We start from the raw sequence: 18,281 nt of genomic DNA, 5'->3' as shown, positions 1-18,281 counted from the left end.
TCCAGGAGACAGTGAAGGACAGGGAAACCTGGCTTGCTGTAGTTCATGAGATTGCAAAGAACTGGACACGACTGTGCGACTGAACAGTACCATTTTATATAAGGGACTTGAGCATCCCAGGATTTAGGGGAGGGGTAGGACTGTACTTCTCTTATCTCCTTAGAGTGTTGTTCCAAGGAGCAAACGAGATATGGCTAGGAAAGTGCTTTCCACTATATAAAGTGCCACCAGTACTCAGGTTTTACCTTTGGGTAGCTAATAGAGTTATATTTATCCATGTGACATCAAGTGATTTTATAGAAAACAAGAAACTTCTCAAATAAAGTAATATAACAAGGTGTAATAGGTTTTTACTTCGCTAATGCAAAGGCATATTTTAAAACATAAGTAACACCATTAACTAGATGCATTCAGGAAATAATTGTTGGGTTTCATTGGGATTTGTTCTATCACAGTTCCTGGCTTTGGAGAGTAGTGTGATGCCATTAATAGGATTTTAAACTTTAAATGTGAGAAAAAGAAATGGGATCAAGTAAGCTTTAAAGAAACTGATTCATCTTACCCAACACCTTTCTTACTCATGGAATCTCATACCGTGTCAGGAAGGACACTGTGGTTGTTAATAGAGTTGAAAATAGGAAAGGAAGTAGCAGAGGGAAGTTCATTAGAAGAGTCCAACCTGCCTAGAACAATATAAATGGCCTCTTTTGGGCAAGTGTTAGCAACTCTGAAAGAGATCTGGATCTTAACTAATAGCTGTGACCGGGGCAGTCTGACAAATGAAAGAAATCAGCACAGTGTCTCAGGAAGGGACAAGTACAGGATAGACCCATGAAGAGGCCAGGAGGGAAGGCTGGGATGTTGGGGCTGGGGACTAGGGCTGGCAGGGCACCCAGGAAGGACGTGCTGGCCTGAGCCACGGACTCAAGCTGCACTGTGTCCACCTTCAGTACACTGCCACTCTCAATTTCCGTCGAGTAAGTCCAGGAATTGGGTAGGAGCAGTTATCTCATTTTTTTTTCCCTCCTCCATTCATTACCTGAAAAAGAGAAACTGTTATTAAACAAAGAATTGCTTCTCAGATAAATGCAAAATAAAGATGTTTGACAAAGAAAGTTAAAATCTGCACCTAATCAAGAGCTTTGTGGCTTGTGAAATACAGGTGATCTTATCGTCCCTATTGGGGTGGGGGAAGGGGCGAAACTTGCACATCGGGGAGCTCCGTGTGTGGTAGTCGGACGAATTTTAGGAGGTGACCCCTAAATTCCTCTCTGGTTGTGGGCTGGACTGTCTGGTACTGGAAGCATTAAAGTGTGCCGTGAACACAGAGTCAGATCCACAGTAGGCGCCTAATGGATAATCGATGAATAGATGCTGGTTGAATAAAGTTGTAGAATTGAACACACCGAGTCTGTACTTGTGGAAGGACCAGAATAAAACTTGAGCACCAGTTAGAACGTCTTGTGTAGAGATGAAAAGCAATCCTGAGCCAATATGCCCTGCCAGCAAGGGACCAGCCAACTTCTGCGAAGTCCTGCCTAGGTGGGTCTGCCCAGTAGTGGGCACGTGTTATTCGTGCAAATCGCCTGGCCAGATTTCTGTTCACCCTCAGATGGAGAAAGCTGCGGATTTGGAGGTCTCGGATCAGCGCCAGCGACGACCTGCTCACATCCTCTCCTCGCTCCGCCTTTGCCTTTCTTCCGAATCTCTCCACGCTCAAGGCTGAAGGGATTCCCACCCCCAGTTGCCTGCTCGGAGCCCCGCGGAGCCACGGACTCCTCCCCTGGAAATTCCTCGGGGGCTGGGGAAGGCTTTGGCGCATGCTCCGTACCTAGGGCAGGTTTTTTTTTTTTTGCTGCGGGTAGCAGGGCTCCTGTCACACCGGCTGGCGGGTTGTGGCGGTGCCAGCCAGTGTGTGCGAGTGTGTCTGCGTGCCCGCGCCTGGGCGGACCGACCCGGAGCAGCAGTGCGCCTCGCCCCGGGGAGGCGGCTCCGCACCGGCGCCTTGCCCGCAGCCGCTGCGGGGGGTTCCTCCGCAAACTTGCGGCGGGCGCCGTGCGTCCTCGTGGCTCCAGCACCTGGCGATCCTAGGGCAAAGGCGCCTGGAGCGCGTGCGGCTCGCGGGGCCCGCGGGTGGCCGGGGCGGCGGGGCCGCGCCGTGCCTTCGCCCTTGGCCGGCGCCCTCGAGAGCCCCATGCAGCCCCCGCGCTCGCGGCCGCAGCTGCCCAGCTGCCCGGGGCAGGTCGGGGACCAGAGCCGCGCTCCCCAGCTCCTGAGCGCCGGCGGCGGGATGCCCCGCGCCGCCTGAGAGCGCGCGCCGCGCCCGGGGCTGGGAGCCGGGAGCCGGGCGCCCCCGGGAGCGCAGGGCGCCCCACGCCGCCGCCGCCGCCGCGCGCCGGCGCCGGTCTCCCCGCTCGATCCGCAGGCCCGGCTCTGCCAGCCCCGGAGCGCCGGAGTGCCGCGGGGCTGCCAGCCAGCAGCTCGCCCCTGCGTCAGGGGCATGGAGGAGCGGCGGGCTCGGAGCCGCGCCCCGGAGTCCCCGAAACTTCCGAGCTGCCGCGCGTCCGCGTCTCTGCCGCTGTCGCCGTGTAGCCTGCCGGCCTGAGAGCGGGACCATGGATGAAAGGTTCAACAAGTGGCTGCTGACGCCGGTGCTCACTCTCCTCTTCGTGGTCATCATGTACCAGTACGTGTCCCCCTCCTGCTCCAGCTCCTGCGCCAACTTCGGGGAGCAGCCCCGCGCCGGAGAGGCCGGCCAGCCGGCCGCCCCGAGTCCCGCCCGCCGGGCACAGGCACCGCCCGAGGACTGGGAGCGGCGGCCCCAGCTGCCCCCGCCACCCCGGGGGCCGCCCGAGGGGCCTCGGGGGGCCGCGGCGCCGGAGGACGAGGACGAGGAGCCGGGGGACCCCGAGGACGAGGAGGAGGAGGCGGCGGAGGAGGAGGAGGAACCGGACCCCGAGGCCCCCGAGAACGGCTCCTTGCCGCGCTTCGTGCCACGCTTCAACTTCACCCCGAAGGACCTGACCCGCTTCGTGGATTTCAACATCAAGGGGCGCGACGTGATCGTCTTCCTGCACATCCAGAAGACCGGGGGCACCACGTTCGGCCGGCACCTGGTGAAGAACATCCGGCTGGAGCAGCCGTGCAGCTGCAAAGCCGGCCAGAAGAAGTGCACCTGCCACCGGCCCGGCAAGAAGGAGACGTGGCTCTTCTCCCGCTTCTCCACCGGCTGGAGCTGCGGGCTGCACGCCGACTGGACGGAGCTCACCAACTGTGTGCCGGCCATCATGGAGAAGAAGGACTGTCCCCGCAACCACAGCCACACCAGGTACTGTCCCCGCGCCGCGGCTCGCTTCCGGCCACCTTCCTCCCCCTCCAGCCCGCCCCCAGTCCCGACCACCCGGCCCCCCAGCCCCGGGCGACCCCGCGCTCCCTCCGCGGCGCCGGGCGGCTGGTTCCCCAGCATCGTCCCGCGGTGCGGGCAGAGGTTTTGGAAGAGGGAGAAGAAACCTTTGGAAAGTGTCCTGGTCTTGAACTCGCTCCTCCCCCCATCGCTCTCTCCCCCGCCCCAAAGGTGTCGAGAGCTGTCGTCGTCGTGGTGTGTGTGTGTGTGTGTGTGTGTGTGTGTGTGTGTGTGTGTGTGTGTGAGAGAGAGAGAGAGAGAGAGAGAGAGAGAGAGAGCTTCCTTATGCCTAGCACGGTGTGACCTCTCTCTGTGCGTGGAACCCCTGGAATGGCCAGGAGGCCTGGGTTAGACCCCCGAGGTCGAATCTTGAACCGAAGTTCTGCGAGAGGAAACTCAAACCCGGTGAAAGGCAGAGGGAGCTGGACGTGGAGAGACAGAGTAGGAGTTTTCCGGGCAGGGCGAAGCCAGAGGCGAGTCTGATCCCTCTGTAAGTGGCTCCTTGGTGGCTGTTCTCAAGGCTCTTGTTGCCGCTTTGAAGACACACGTTAGAATTTCTGCTCCACCTCCATAACCCTAATTCTGGAGATGGGCTTTGTTGCTGAGCAGCGCCAGTAGTTAGACTCCTCCTGTTCTCAGCAATATTTGCACTCTCCCCCCGACCCCCCCCCCCCCACCCCCGGACCAATCCATCAACTCATTCTGAAAGCATTTGTTAAAGGCTTCCTGTGTGCCTGGCAGTGTGCTCAATGCTAGGTGCATACAAAGATGTCAGAAACAAAATCCCTAGCTTCCTCTCCCACCTCTGTCCCCACCCACTTTAAAAGGGTCAGGCCGCTGAGAATTAGGAAAGTTTGAAATCTTAATAGCCAATGAAACTGCTTAGCTTATTAACATCCTTGCAGAGAGGCACTGGGCTTGAGAATTTCGGTTTAATGTTCTTTCTGCCCATTGCAATTTGAAGATTAATCTGACATGCTTGCTCAAGGGACTAAAATATTAAAAGCTTGGAACACTGGTTTATTGAGGTTTTTATCTCAAAGGTTTCAAACAGTTTGGTGTAAGGAAATAGGAGTTTAAAAACTCAAGCTCAATATGTTGATATCAGATAGTTTTTGCCTCTGACATTATGGAAAAGCTTCATTTACTGGAAGCTACCCAGATTCTGGAATTCACCACCACTGAAGCATCTAATTCTACTTCATTTCTCCAAGAATGAGCAAAATTTCATTATGGGATTTTTTACTCTGGCAGTTTTTCAAATACTTTCTCTCCTCCCTGCTCCTTTGCCTGTTTAATGGAAATTGCTTAGAATAAGAAACTGGTTGGACTTGGAATGAAAGCATGACTCCTTCCTTAGCATATTTTAAGGACTTTTAACTTTTCGAGATTTCTAATGGTATAGTGTTTTAGATCCTGTATAGTATTTTAGCTTGCAACAGTTTTTCAGTTGATAATGACTGCCAAACTTCCTACCAAAGGAGGCTATTATTTCAGTGAGAGATAGTCTCTGCTACATTTCATCACAAGTTATACTTTTTGTATTTATACCTTTATGTAATAACTCCTGAATGTCCCCAGAGAGTTTACTAGTGTGAATCCCAGCTTCCATTTCACTTGAACTAGAGACTAATTATCACATAGACCTAGCTAGTGATTCTTCAGTAGAGATGGGCATTATTTTCTATCAAAGTGCATAAAACCTTTAGTGAATAGATGAAGATTTTGGAGCAATTGGAGATGATGAAATTTAAGAATACTTGGATTTTTGCTTAGTGATGACATGCTGCTGCTACTTCAGATCCTGCATAGGTTACAGCAGCAAGGTCTTACTTCTCCAGGAAATACTATTTCAGGGGCTTCCCTGCTGGCTCAGATGGTGGAGGAAATATCATCTCTCTGCTGGGTAATGGAGGAGAATGCCACCTTGGCTATTTGAACATAGGGTTTCTATTGCACAGTCAAATGCTTGTCTTTGTTTAATGATAGATTCTTTTCTCTCAGATTCAAAAGTTTTCAGATCAACCTGCACTGGTTTGCTTGTTAAAAAAATCTCTTAATAATGTTTTTTGGGGGGCACCATTTTTATAATCCTTCTTCCCCTTCATCCTCACCCCCTCTCCCTTTTCCTGATATTCTCAATTACTTTTCTCCTCTGGATGCTGTAGGGAGGATTAGCTGTGGTGTATGTAAAGGACCCTGCATCAAAAGCGATAGGGAAAAAGTTGAAGAGATGTTCAGCTGCATCTTCCTCACACAGAAGATCGAATTAGTTGTCTGTCATTAGAGTGTCTGTGTACAGCGTTCTACAGTCAACTAGATTAGCCTGGATAATGGAGGGTACATTTCCACAATGCAAAATGGCAGATAATCTATTGCTCCATAATGGGAACAAGGTTCTACTTCAAATAGGGCTGACTCTGAGCAAAATCAAGAAGTAGATCATGTTGACTTCGGTGCCCTAGTCTCTTTGCTTTTGGTTCCTCCGCTGTCCCCCCTCTCCATTGCTCACAGGGATCGATGTCCTTGTGGTTCGTGGAATACCTGTAAGAGGGAGGATTCTGGAGTCAGGTCGTGTGGCTCTTGTGCTTACTAGCTGTGTGAATTAGTAAGTTGCTCTTTCTGAGCCTCAGATTCTTCATCTTATATGTGGATAATAATTGGTACTTAACCTCTTAGAGGTCTTATGAGAACTAAAAGAGCAAATGCATGTAAAATGCTTCACATAGTGTTGTCATAATATCTGTGCGTAGTATAATATGCTGATACATAGCACCCAATACTTGGTATGGAGCTATATAGTAATATTTAAATATTAGTTGCTAACTGTAATAACAGTATTTGCCCTAATTAAGGCCTTCTTCCACAAAAGGATGTGAGGTCATTTCCTCAAGGAGCTTGATGCATTTTATGATTATTTGTGTGGAGACAAAATCCTAAGTTCAAAACACTGATCAATAAATTGAAAATTATGAACATCTGGGCATCAGTCATTGCAGACTGCAGTCTGGGAAACAGGGATGGGAAGGCACACCGTGTAATTGAGTGTATGCTGTGGGTGACAAAGACAAACTGTTTGTTTGGAATGGTGAACGAGGAGTTGGAAACAGCTGGGACCAAAGGCTGAAGCAGGGAGCCAACTCTGGAAGGAGATTCTTGGAAGAGTGGAAGTAGCCATCCTGTGTGTTTTAAGGGGCCAGAAAGGAACAAGGCTCTGGGGCTGGCAGTTTGAATCCAGTGCAGAGGGCATTTCTGACCACAGAAATCAGTTAGAATAAGACAGGAAGGTGATAGGAAGATGGCTTGTCTAAATGACCTCTTTTATCATATTAGTAATGATTTCTTCCCTTTCTTTTTCTTTCTTTTCTCTATTATTTCTTTAGTAGGTTATTGTTTCTCATCTTTATGCTTCCTTCATTATCTCAGCATGTTTCTCATTTTTGTCTGCCTGCCTAAGTCTTTAGAAGACTCTTCATTACCTTCTGTGGAGTATGGATAGACTCCTAATATTTTATGGCTAAAAAAGACTGAAGAGATAATCTGGTTCCGTAATTTGTGTGGCCAGTGGGTTATCTAATACTAAGGAGATGTGAAATACATCTAAGGTTTCCACAGGGAACTCATGTCTTCATCTTGATCATTTATATTCAATGTTTTGCCCACTGTTTCTTCTGCTCACTTTAACAAGTATAGTGGAGTGTGTCTTAGGCACCTACTATGTGCCAGGCCCTGTCGTAGGTCTCAGAATATAGTTTGAGCAAATAGTGTCAGTCCTATGAACTCAGGTGTTTAGGCAAGATAGATCTTGATCTTTAGTAAGTGAGTATTGCTCTCATTCTTAAAATTGTGATGGAAAGAGATTCCATCCATTCCTTTTGTAGGGTGGGATGGCATTTTTTTAATGACCACATTCTGTTGGTCCTGTTAGACTGCTTGCAAGGTTATGAATGTTGTGTTCAATAGGACCCTCTGTGTTGTAGACGATACAAACTTGACTCAAACTCAGTTCAGACAGAGGGGAAGTCCTAGCTGAATAACCAGAACGCAGGAAAGAGAGGTAGACCCTGTCTTTCTTATTGGACCCTTTTTCCACACCCCTTTTCATACTGGACTCATTCTATCAAAATGGCTTATTCCAGGAAATGAGTAAATGGCTGTTGAATCTAGTAGATCTAGGGCTAAGAGGAACGCAAGCCTTCTCTGAGTTCCAATTGGAAACCTTGGGGAATGACTCTGATTAGTCCAGCTTGGAACTTATGACTATTCTTTCAGCCAATCGGTGTGGCCAGGGAGATGAGGTTCTCTGACCCAATTTGTATCACATGAATGGTGGTGGTGGTGGTGGTGGTGTGTGTGTGTGTGTATCACAAGAAGGGGAGCTAGCATAAATACAGCTTCTGGGAAGACCACTGGGTTCTGGATAGTCGTTGTAATTGTGTCAGTTATGCTTGTAAATAAATGAGAAATAACCTTCAGATCTCTTTAAAAAATATTTTAAGAAAAATTTTGAGTCATGCTACAATTCCAGTTTATTTGTAACATCTGGAAACCATGTCATAGGAGGAATTCTTGAAGGAGCTGGTAATATTTAATATGGAGGTGGGAAAAATAGGAGAGACATAAGGATTGCTCTCAAATACTCATAGAAGGAAGATATGGAAGGTGCAGGAGATTTGTTCTGTGCTTTGCCAAAGGATGGGATTAGGATAGGAAGAGAGAAATGAGAGGACAAGGATTTCAACTCAGAGTAAGAAAGAACTTCATTAAACGTGTAACTGTCTACAAGAGAAGGAACTCTTTTGTGAAGTGGCGTGCTCCCCAGCAGTGAACATTTTAGCTAATTAACCACTGATGTTGGAAAGGAATTTCTTCCTGGGGAAGGGCTTAGCCTGTGTGGCCTTTTATTTGAAGGTTCTGTGTTCTAAGCTGAGTTCAGAGCATCTTTCGCCTCTCCTTTCTTGCCTTGTGCAGACGAAACAAAACAGCCCCCATCACACACACAGAGGCACAAAAGGATTCTCAATGAACTAGTCAGTTCTTGAAGATTTGTAAACATTTCTACCAAGGAAACTTTTAGTAAAGCATGATTTGATGGTATAGACTATTTTACATATTCAGGGCTAAAAGCAATAAATAGGTCCTGTATACTAGGATGTCTGCTTCTTCATAATAAGTATGAAAAGGAAAGATGAGAAAATATAACACAACTTGGCACATAAAGCCATAACCACTTTGAAAGTTCATCTGGTTATTGCTTTTCGTTTAGACAGCAGTCTAAAATACATAGGAAGCAGCAGAGCTCTGTTTCAAAGGCTATCTAGAATATTATGGCCCATACTGCTTTCTAAGGGATAATCTTTTTGATGTCTCTTCTAATTAGAAATGTTGAACTGCAAAGAAGGTTAATTTTCACCATCAGGTTTGTGTGCAGTATAAAACCAAGGAGATAAGAGATTGTTCTGTCTATATGCCATATCCACTTATATGTTCATTACAGGGTCTCTTAAAGTGTGGCTTCTGGTTCAAACCTCTGATATTTGCTATAAATCAGAAGGAAGTTGAATTAAACTCATTCAATTTTTTTTTTTTTGAGTTGTGAAGATAAAACTGGAAATGGTAAATGCTAAGATATGGTTTATTTTTCTGCATTTTCCTTGCTGATTACCTTGGGATTTTTAAAAGGGTTGAATACAGAGAAATATAAATGTTTGTGTAATAATTGGAAGCTAAGTAAATTTAGCCACTAGCGATGTGGATTTGCCTAATCTTAGACTGTTATAGTATTATTCCCCAAAGCTAATTATTACCGTCTCATTTTGACTAAGGACAATCAGAAGCTTATGCCATTTGAAAATTATTTTTGCTTGATAATGAATTAAACAGGTTTAATTGAGACTGGCAAATCCTAATGTGATTTTAAGAGTCATGAAATAAATTATTGGGCCAAGGAATAGGTTTCGTATGAAAACAAGTAAATGGGGAACCCAAATTAATACTTTGTATTAATCAATTATCTTATTTTCGAGTTTGTTAAATTATGGATATTATGGATAAATTCTCTGTTGATTTTAATTGGCTAATAGAACTTCATTTTAATTATAGCTAAGCATTTAAATATGTGTTGGGAAGTGTACCAAATACTTGTTAACCTAGAGAGTGTTATTTGTTTGTATCTTTCTCTAGCAAATGCAGTTATTCGGTAAAACATATGTTAAGTTCCCAGCACAGAGACTGATCTATAGAAGTTCAATGTTAGCTAAACATATACTCTATGTTCTAGATTACTTCTAAAAAATATCAGCATAACTTGACAAGACTTTGGTTCTTTGAAAGTTGGGATTATCAAACATTTGGCGTCCTTCCTCTCTTATTTTGTGTCATGCAAATTTGAACTGTTAATAGTTGCCTTTCATAATTAGCAAGATGTCAATTCCTCTTATTTGCCAGAAGAAGAGTCACAGTAAGTATCCAGCCCAAGGCTTATTAGAACATTCTAGGGGGTCTCTCCTCTTAATAGGCCACAGCTCAGAAATTCATTTGGGTACAGACAGATGTTCTTGCCTCTTGGGAAGGTTAGCCTCATCGTTCATTCTCACTTGAGGCAAAGAATCTGCTGAAACCAAGAGCATGCGAACTCTGATGTAGGATGGGTGGAGGATAAAAGTACCAATAATGTAGACTCTGAATTATTATTGGTTAAAGCCAGATGGTTGAGGTGGTTATGGTTTGGGATAGTCGTTTTGAAGAGCAATGGAAGGAGACCTTGAATTAGGAAAAAAGCCCTCAGCAAATATTGGAGAAAATCCGTGAAAAATACACTAGCCCCTGAATATTCCTGAAAATCGTGCTGATGCCCAGCTTGTGAATGCAATTAGGGTCATGAGTAGAGTAGGGGCTGTGAAGTCAAATCAGCTCAATTTTAACCTGGTTCAACCACTTGCTGTCACGTAGTCCTGAGTAAGTCAGTTACCTGCTCTGGAAAATGGGAGGAATAATAATGAAATTATCTTACGGTGAGTGCTAAGAATGCGTGTGGCATTCTTCAAACAGTCTGGCACAGAAAAAGTCTCCTTTTTTATTTTCTCATGGGTCTCAAACATCTGTGCTGTTCTATGTGAAAATAAAATGATAGGTAAACCTGTATGTTGTGTTTTGAATCTGCAACTTTTCATCCTGAATGATGCAAAAATGAACTTGCAAGGTATGATGCAAGAGAAAAACCATAAATGATAAAAGTAAATGTTTATTCTATGGATACCATGGGCATGCAATGTGTACTTAATTAATGCTGTGCATAGAGACTTTCGTTCTTTCTTTTCTTCAGCATATCATTTTATCTTTTTATGGGATATTAATGAAATAGCAACAAAAATGTTTAAACACATACAATTAAATTCATAAATGAAGCAATCCTGCGGTGAAATTGAATTAGTTGCCTGTGGGCACATAAATATTTGTAGTTCATTGCTATTGTTAATATAGTACCATGCTTTTATTGGTAAGTACTGGGTCATTTATTGTCAGAAGCTTGCCTTTAATACCATATGTTCACGATTGCCTCTGTGTTCTAGTTTCTTTACAAACAAAAGAGGATAGAAAAGCTAACCACCTTGATGTCCTCCATATCCATTTATTATGTTTTACAGAGTATTTCTTCTGAAGAATTCAAGATTATGGATATAAGACTGAAAACCTGGATGGCAGCTTCTGTATTTTGCGGGCTCTAGTTAGGAACTTACAGAATTGTATAGGTTTACTTAAAAATGAAAACATAGACCGAGAAGAAAGAGTAACCATAACTTTAAACATAAGTATGTGGTAGCTTGGCCTGTGTGTGGAAATCTGCAGGTAGGATCTATATAACACAGTAAAGAGCAAGGTGACATGTCAAGGAAGAGAGAACAGACAGTGATAATGCAGAGTGTAAATTAGAAGGATGCTACAGAGGAGGGCGAGGAGAGAAGGACAAAAGTAGTCACGGTGAAGTTTGAAATCCTTAAAGAACTGAATCAGAAAGATGGTGATATTGAGTGTAGAGGTCAGAAATGCATCTTGCATGCAATGATTTGTCTCATTAGTACATTTATGGGGGAGTATTAATAAGCACCTATCTAAGAGGCCATCTGACTTGCAGGGCTGGTGTATTTGAATGCTGCTGCTGTTCTTTTATTTACTTACACATTCTTTTTCTGTATCAGGTTGCTGTCTCAAACATGGGTAGCTGTATTGTAGGTCCTGGCAGCAAACAGAGGCACCCTTTTGGATTTCCAAGGGACTGTTAACAGAGGTGGGGATTGAGGAAAGCTACAAATACTGGACATAAGGTTCATTGTAAGTAGTAACAAGGAAAGCAGTTAACCACCCTGGGCGTGAAGTAGGAGAGTTGGGCAGGCAGTGTCAACACTCGATGTCTACAGGTGTCTTACAAAAGCTACAGTCTCAGTGGTAGGAAGGGCTGCTTGCCGGCACACAGAGCTGAGGCAGAGAGGAGGGCGTGGAGAGAAAATACCTTGTCTCCTTCCCCTCCCACCTGTCCTCCCACTGTCTTCCAGTGGCTGGATTTACCTGGCAGCTAAAGGACATGAGCGATCCTCATTCCACATGCTTCACCGAGGCAGAGAAGGGTGGAGAATGGATTTGGGGTTGCAGAGGTAGCAGGTATGAACATGGAGAATAACTTGCACAGTGACTTAAAATAGTTGGAAGTTTCTTCTGATTCATTGTATGAATGCCCCATTCAATCCTACACACGAGACTGAGAACAAGTACCCTTTCCTTTAGAACCTGTAGCACATGTTTTCTATATGGACCGTTAGTCTCCAACCCAAAGAATGGTGGAGGAAGCAAAGAAAACTCAGCAATGGAGCTGTCACCATAACAAGTGACTTTTCATTGGGTAATAAAACAGTTCTGGATTTGGGTGTTTTGCTCCCCTGGTGCCCCCGAATTGACTGGTGATCATGACATATTTGAGCAGTTAGATCTGTATTTTGATGCAGATCCAGATAATATACATTTTAAATTATATCTCTGTGTGGTACTTTATAAATTTGAAGTTACATTACAATACTGGTTAAGACACTACAAAATAATTTGCAGAATTGGCTCCAGTTGATGAGATGAGATGCTTTCTGCTGCTCAGATTTTCTTCTAAGATGATTAAGCACATTAAAAATAATATTAATGTAGCTTTAAGTCTCTGAAGGTAACCGATGAGGGAGGAAAAAAATTATATCACACTTGAAACTATTCTCATGTTTTCCGTTTTAATTTTAAAAGGCTTTTGAAACACTATTTCCATCTTTATTTGAGGGGGATAGGATGTGCTTGGGGCTTCCCTGGTGGCTCAGTGGTAAAGAATCCACCTGCCAAGCAGGAGGCATGTGTTCGATTCCTAGGTTGGGAAGATCCTTTGGAGAAGGAAATTGCAACTCACTCCAGTGTTCTTGCCTGAGAAAACCCATGGACAGAAGAACCTGGTAAGTATAGTCCATGGGGTCGCAAAGAGTCAGACATGATTTGGCGACTAAACAATAGCAACAAGGATGTACTTGAAAGTATATATTCATGAAACTCTGTTTAAAAACATTATGGGCTTGGAATCTCCTAATATTAGATGTGGGCTTCCCTGGTAGCTCAGTTGGTAAAGAATCCACCTGTAATGCAGGAGACCCTGGTTCTATACCTGGGTCAGGAAGATCTGCTGGAGAAGGGATAGGCTACCCACTCCAGTATTCTTGGGCTTCCCTGGTGGTTCAACTGGTAAAGAATCCGCCTGCAATGTGAGAGACTTGGGTTTGATCTCTGGGTTGGGAAAACCCCCTGCAGAAGGGACTGGCTACTGAAAAATAGCAAAATGAAGTCGGTATCTGAGAAATCTCAGTAAAGATAAAGAAAAAGAAAAAGAAATCGTCAGTTCCCTGCTTGAGTTTCCAGAGTCATAACACCAAGAGCAAAATGCTGTTCAACATTTGAGTTTGTAGATGATAAAAGCCATTTTTAGTGCAATGTCTGTGCCTAGTGCATGGATTGGGGTTGGTGTTGAGTTCAGTTCTCTGATCTGTAGGGTGGATTTTGTGTTGCTGGGAGCACCATCCGCCATTAGGAACACACCAACCTCCATCCTCTTTCATGGCCCTTCTTATGCACAATCCTTTTTTTTTTCATTCTCTGGGACAGCATTTTATGACAAGGTTAGAGTCAACAACACTCTGTAAATGTAAGGGTCATCTTCAGGCCCCTACATCTGTATGTAAGTGACTTGCCCTGAAAAAATGGGCTTAGGGTGTTGTTTTCTGCTGGCTTTGAAAGCCATTAGCAGTAAGGAAACTGCACGCTGTTCAACTGGATTTAAGTCCAGTCAACTGAAAGATTCTGGGAGAAGTTTCAGAGAAATTTTTCTTCCCCACATAGCTTCACTAAATTTATCATTGTGCCTTCCATATAAGATGAATGAAGTAGATTAATGGATTGTTCTATTTCTAATATTTCTATTTATAAACATGCTATTAATACTTTTCTTGATAAATAAATATCAAAAGTATTGTGTATAAAAACGTCTGGCAACACGAAGGAACTTAGCGACGCTGGAAGTGTCAAATTTATTACCTGATGCATTTTTAGTCTGAAAATATTTGTCAACTATCCTGATCCATTCTTTGTCTTTTAAATTCATATTTTAGCCTACAATCCACTATGGTAGATAAATTTCTTTGCTTTGAAAGTTTTATTCTCCTAGTTCCTTATGTGTGCTATAAAGAATAATTAATGTAATGAAAAAATCAATATCGTGTATAAATTATTTAGGCTTTACTATCATTGTAATTTTCTCTTCAACACCTATTGATCAGCAACAATTCATTTGTTAATTTCTTCCTAATAAGATATTCATTGTATTAGGTCTGTAGTAGTGCTGTTCCTGCACTTTCACAAATAAGTCATGAATTACTAATGATACACGGGACAGGTTAACCTGCTAGTGAGCGCTGTGAGATGGAGAACAGTCGAGGGCAGTCATTTGAGATGCTGTCCTATAGAAACTCTGTGTAGCCGGACAACTGCTGATAACTAAATGAGCAGACTCTTGCAAGACATTCATTTGTACTTCCAAATTTAATGTGAACCTATTTTTTTCCAGGTAAAGAAAGGTCTTAGCATTGGCTGATTCTATCTCAACAGCATTTCCTAGATCCAGTAAAGCCAAGAGGCAAAGAACATCAGTTCTGGAGCCTAGATTTGGGTTTAGGCCCTGATTCCACCCACCAGGGCTTCCCTGGTGGCTCAGCCTTAACGAATATGCCTGCCAATGCAGGAGAAACAAGATACACGGGTGTTCCATCCTTGGGTCAGTAAGATCCCCTGGCAAACCTCCCCTGTACTCTTGCCTGGAAAATTCCATGGACAGAGGAACCTGGCAAACTACAGTCCCATGGGGTTGCAAAGAGTTGGACAAGACTGAGCAACTGAGCGTACAGCACACCCAGACCTGATCCTACCACGAATTCTTATGTGAATTAGAGCACACTCACACACTCAATCTGTAAAACAGTGATAGAAACCTTCCTACCTGGTGTAAGTGTGGGTTTGCAACCTAGGGGTCTTGCCAGGTGAAATCTGAAGGTGGTGTCACACATAGAGAGCAGGGAGAGACTGAAGGAAGAGGCAGATCACTCCAGGGGGTAGGTGGCAGGTGTAATAAGCAAGGAAGGTCACACGTGAGGTTTGTCTTTAGTGGTAACAAGATAGGTAGACCTCTGCACCCACCTACTAGAATCTTTATACAGAGGTTTTATATAGAGTTTATATAGAGGTTTTAGTGAGGTTCATGCATGGAGGCTGTTCAGATGTTCTCAACAACACCTTACTCTCCTGAGACTGTGTCTTTGAAACAGCTTCAAGGGTGGGAACAGTGGATGGCACTTCCATTTCAAGGACCAAGGAATGGGAGAGGAGCCTCTGATTGCTTGGGTCCAGCTCTTGGGTCATCCTCCAGATGACCCCCTCCAATGATTAATGATGATGAGCACATGAGTGAAGGCACACAAACACTCATGTGTGCATATGTCCCTTTTGTAATTCAATTTTTATCTCCATGTTTCTCTTGTTTGGGGGAATATAATAGTGTCCTAAATGTGTTGGTTATTAAGTGCCATTTTGACTATTGTCCATTGGATTACTTCAAGAGAGTGGAAAAAAGTCTGAGGCCTTTGGAAACCCAGTGAGATTCAAGTCCAAGAAATCAAACTGTCCACATTCATGGCAAAGAGATCATTTGCATCAGTGAATTTGGACCAGGAAGGCAAAGTGGTATCCTGTAAAAAGCTCTACAGTTGTGATCAGGCAATCAGAGTTTGAAACTAGACTTCCTCATTGATTTGCTGTTTATTATATGGCCTTCCTGCCAAAATTTAAGTTTCCTGAAGATGGCGACTGTTTTGTTTCCTTCTGCATCCTCAGTGCCTAGACTAGTGATGACATTATGGCTGTCAAGTAAATCACTGAATAAAGAAAACAAGCATAAATAAATTTACAGGTTTATTGGACAATTTGGATAAGACTGTATATCCTCTTTTTTTTAAGAGTTGTGTGGATTAAGGAAATGACTCTGAAGGCACTTCATAAAGTATAAAGTACTATACAAATTTAAATTTATATTGACAGTGAGAATCCATTTGTTATAGAATGGAGAAGGAAGGAAAGTTGGATTTTGGAAGTGCACTGCATATATAATTCAGCTTTTATAGAGAGCTTAAAAAATTGGGAATGACAAAGATGCAGTTGAAAAATATGCAAAATACACATTCAGCTCAATAACTTGTTGAAGTAATGAGCACTTTCTTTTAAAACAGAACATAATATATCTTAAAAGACTTGTTAGAACGCATTAGTCTTTTCCTTAGACCATCAGGAAACCCCTTTTTTCCCCCAGGGACATGGCACAGATCAAGGTACAAGAGTTTCTTTTCTCTCCCATTGCTTTACCCTTTTGAGAAAGTTATCTAGGAGTTAATATTTTAAATTTTGTATTCATTCTTTTTCATTATTTTCACATGACAGCTATAAATTAAGGCTATTGGTTAATAATATGTCTTGCAAGTGAGCTCAGAATGTAACTTCTTCATTTGAGCTGATTTAGGATGTGATAATCCACTGAGCTCTTCACTATATAACTTGGTTCTGCAGCTAATTATGGAGAAAGAAAGAACATAAAATAAAATCTTCCAGAGGCTAGAGTTTGCATGATAATACACATCTATTAGGAGAATAATTTTCCTTAGTAATGAGTTAATTTTTATACATGAGGCAATGCCTGATTGCTTCCAGAGGATATACACACTTGCATGGGCAGAGACCTAGAAGCACACACAGCTCCTAACCTAGAGTGGAGTCTTGGAAGAGGTTCAGCAGACTGATGGAAAACCATGAGAGGTGTGATGCCTGTGGTAGGAGGTGATCCGGGAGAACTGATGGCAGCATGATCATTTATTGAACTCTTCATCTTAACAGCAGCCCTCGGAAGCATGGAGAAATGTCCCATTTTGAAGATGAAGAATCTATATATGTTTATTAGGATGCCAGCAGCAGCATTTAGCAAAACTCAAATTCAAATTGCCTTAATAAGACATTTTTAAGTCTCATAACAAGCCCAGAGGGAACGGATTGATTCTGTCTCAGTAGCATTTTCCAGATCCAGTTAAGCGAAGAATATAAATTCTGGAACTCAACCCTGGATTTAAAGCTTGACTCTAGCATGTATTCACTATGAGACTTTGCTCAAATTGCTGAATTCTTCAGGCTTCTTTCTCTTTGTGTAAAACAGTGATAAAAAACATCACTACCAGGTATTAGTGGTGAGCATCATATGATCTTTTTAAAAATTTATTTATTGGTTTATCTTTAGCTGTCCCGGGTCTTCGTTGCTGCAGGTGGGCTTTCTCTAGTTACGCTGAGTGGGGGCTCCTTGCTGTGGTGCATGGCTCTCATTGCGGTGATTTCTCTTGTTGCAGAGCACAGGCTCTAGGCACGTGGGTTTCAGTAGTTGCAGCTTGCGGGCTCTAGAGCATGGGTTCAATAGTGGTGGCACGTGGGATTAGTTGCCGCACAGCAGGTGGAATCCTCCTGGACCAGGGATCAAATCCGGCACTGGCAAAGGGACTGTCAGTCACTGGACCTCCAGGAAGTCTGTATATATGAGTTAATGCACACAAACATTCAGGAGAATACCTGAAGCACAGTAAGCACTTGTTAAATGTTAGCTGGTGTTATTTTACTGAGGACCCAGGTGGTTTTCCACATCTTTACTCTGCCACCCTGAGGTTGCTGACTTGGGCCAAAGGCTGCCTCTCTTGTGGTTGATAGAACGCTGTGGCTGCATGGAGAATTTCCTGGCCACATGAGCAACAACTGGAGTGTAAACGGTGACATCTCCATCAGGAAACCAATTGTTGGCAATGGCATCGCACCCTCTAGGATTTGATCCTGAAGATGGGGCTAGGATTGCCCTCCCCTGAGTCACATGTGGACAGCAGAACAAACTTGGGGCTCTCCGAGCAAAGGAAAGGAGGGGTGGATGTTGGAGAGGCTAGCAATACCATCTCCATCTTGCTTTAGAGAGTCACAGGGAATTAAATTGTAAAGCTAGACTTCCAACCCAGGACTCACTTCTGAGATTTAGCCTGTCAAATAGTCTAACCTATGTCTGTTAAAAGTATTGCATTTCTGTGATTGGTCAGAGAACTGGGGTTGTTATTATTTTAAGAAGTATTTATTTATCTGACTGCACCAGATATATGGGTTCCCTCATGGCTCAGATGGTAAAGAGTCTTCCTTCAGTGCAGGAGACTTGGGTTCGATCCCCGGGTTGGGAAGATGCCCTGGA

The 18,281-nt window shown here is 43.9% G+C and overlaps 2 protein-coding genes across 2 annotated transcripts in view; one reads left to right on the top strand and one right to left on the bottom strand.

Moving 5' to 3' along the window:
* Positions 1-281: 281 nt before the first annotated feature.
* On the bottom strand, positions 282-2,209 carry LOC139036323 (serine/arginine repetitive matrix protein 2-like). Its single transcript, XM_070471498.1, has 2 exons — positions 1,130-2,209; positions 282-1,039 (listed from the first exon to the last, which is right to left on the bottom strand). The coding sequence occupies exon 1, from the start codon at positions 2,194-2,196 to the stop codon at positions 1,717-1,719; it is 480 nt and encodes a 159-aa protein (XP_070327599.1). The 5' UTR covers positions 2,197-2,209; the 3' UTR covers positions 282-1,039; positions 1,130-1,716.
* HS6ST3 (heparan sulfate 6-O-sulfotransferase 3) overlaps positions 2,208-18,281 on the top strand; it is a 696,635-nt gene continuing 680,561 nt past the window's right edge. The window contains exon 1 of the mRNA XM_070471497.1: positions 2,208-3,328. Coding sequence (XP_070327598.1) covers positions 2,616-3,328 — 713 coding nt within the window. The 5' untranslated portion in view covers positions 2,208-2,615. The remainder of the gene's footprint in view (positions 3,329-18,281) is intronic.

Source organism: Odocoileus virginianus, chromosome 8 (genome assembly GCF_023699985.2).
Source record: "Odocoileus virginianus isolate 20LAN1187 ecotype Illinois chromosome 8, Ovbor_1.2, whole genome shotgun sequence".
In the NCBI taxonomy this organism is placed as follows: domain Eukaryota; kingdom Metazoa; phylum Chordata; class Mammalia; order Artiodactyla; family Cervidae; genus Odocoileus; species Odocoileus virginianus.
The sequence above is the reverse complement of the archived record's forward strand: the minus strand, read 5'-3'. Positions and strand labels throughout refer to the sequence as shown.

Coding starts and splice junctions, on each gene's coding strand:
- LOC139036323 (XM_070471498.1), bottom strand. CDS start 2,196: ATGGGGCTCTCGAGGGCGCCGGCCAAGGGCGAAGGCACGGCGCGGCCC.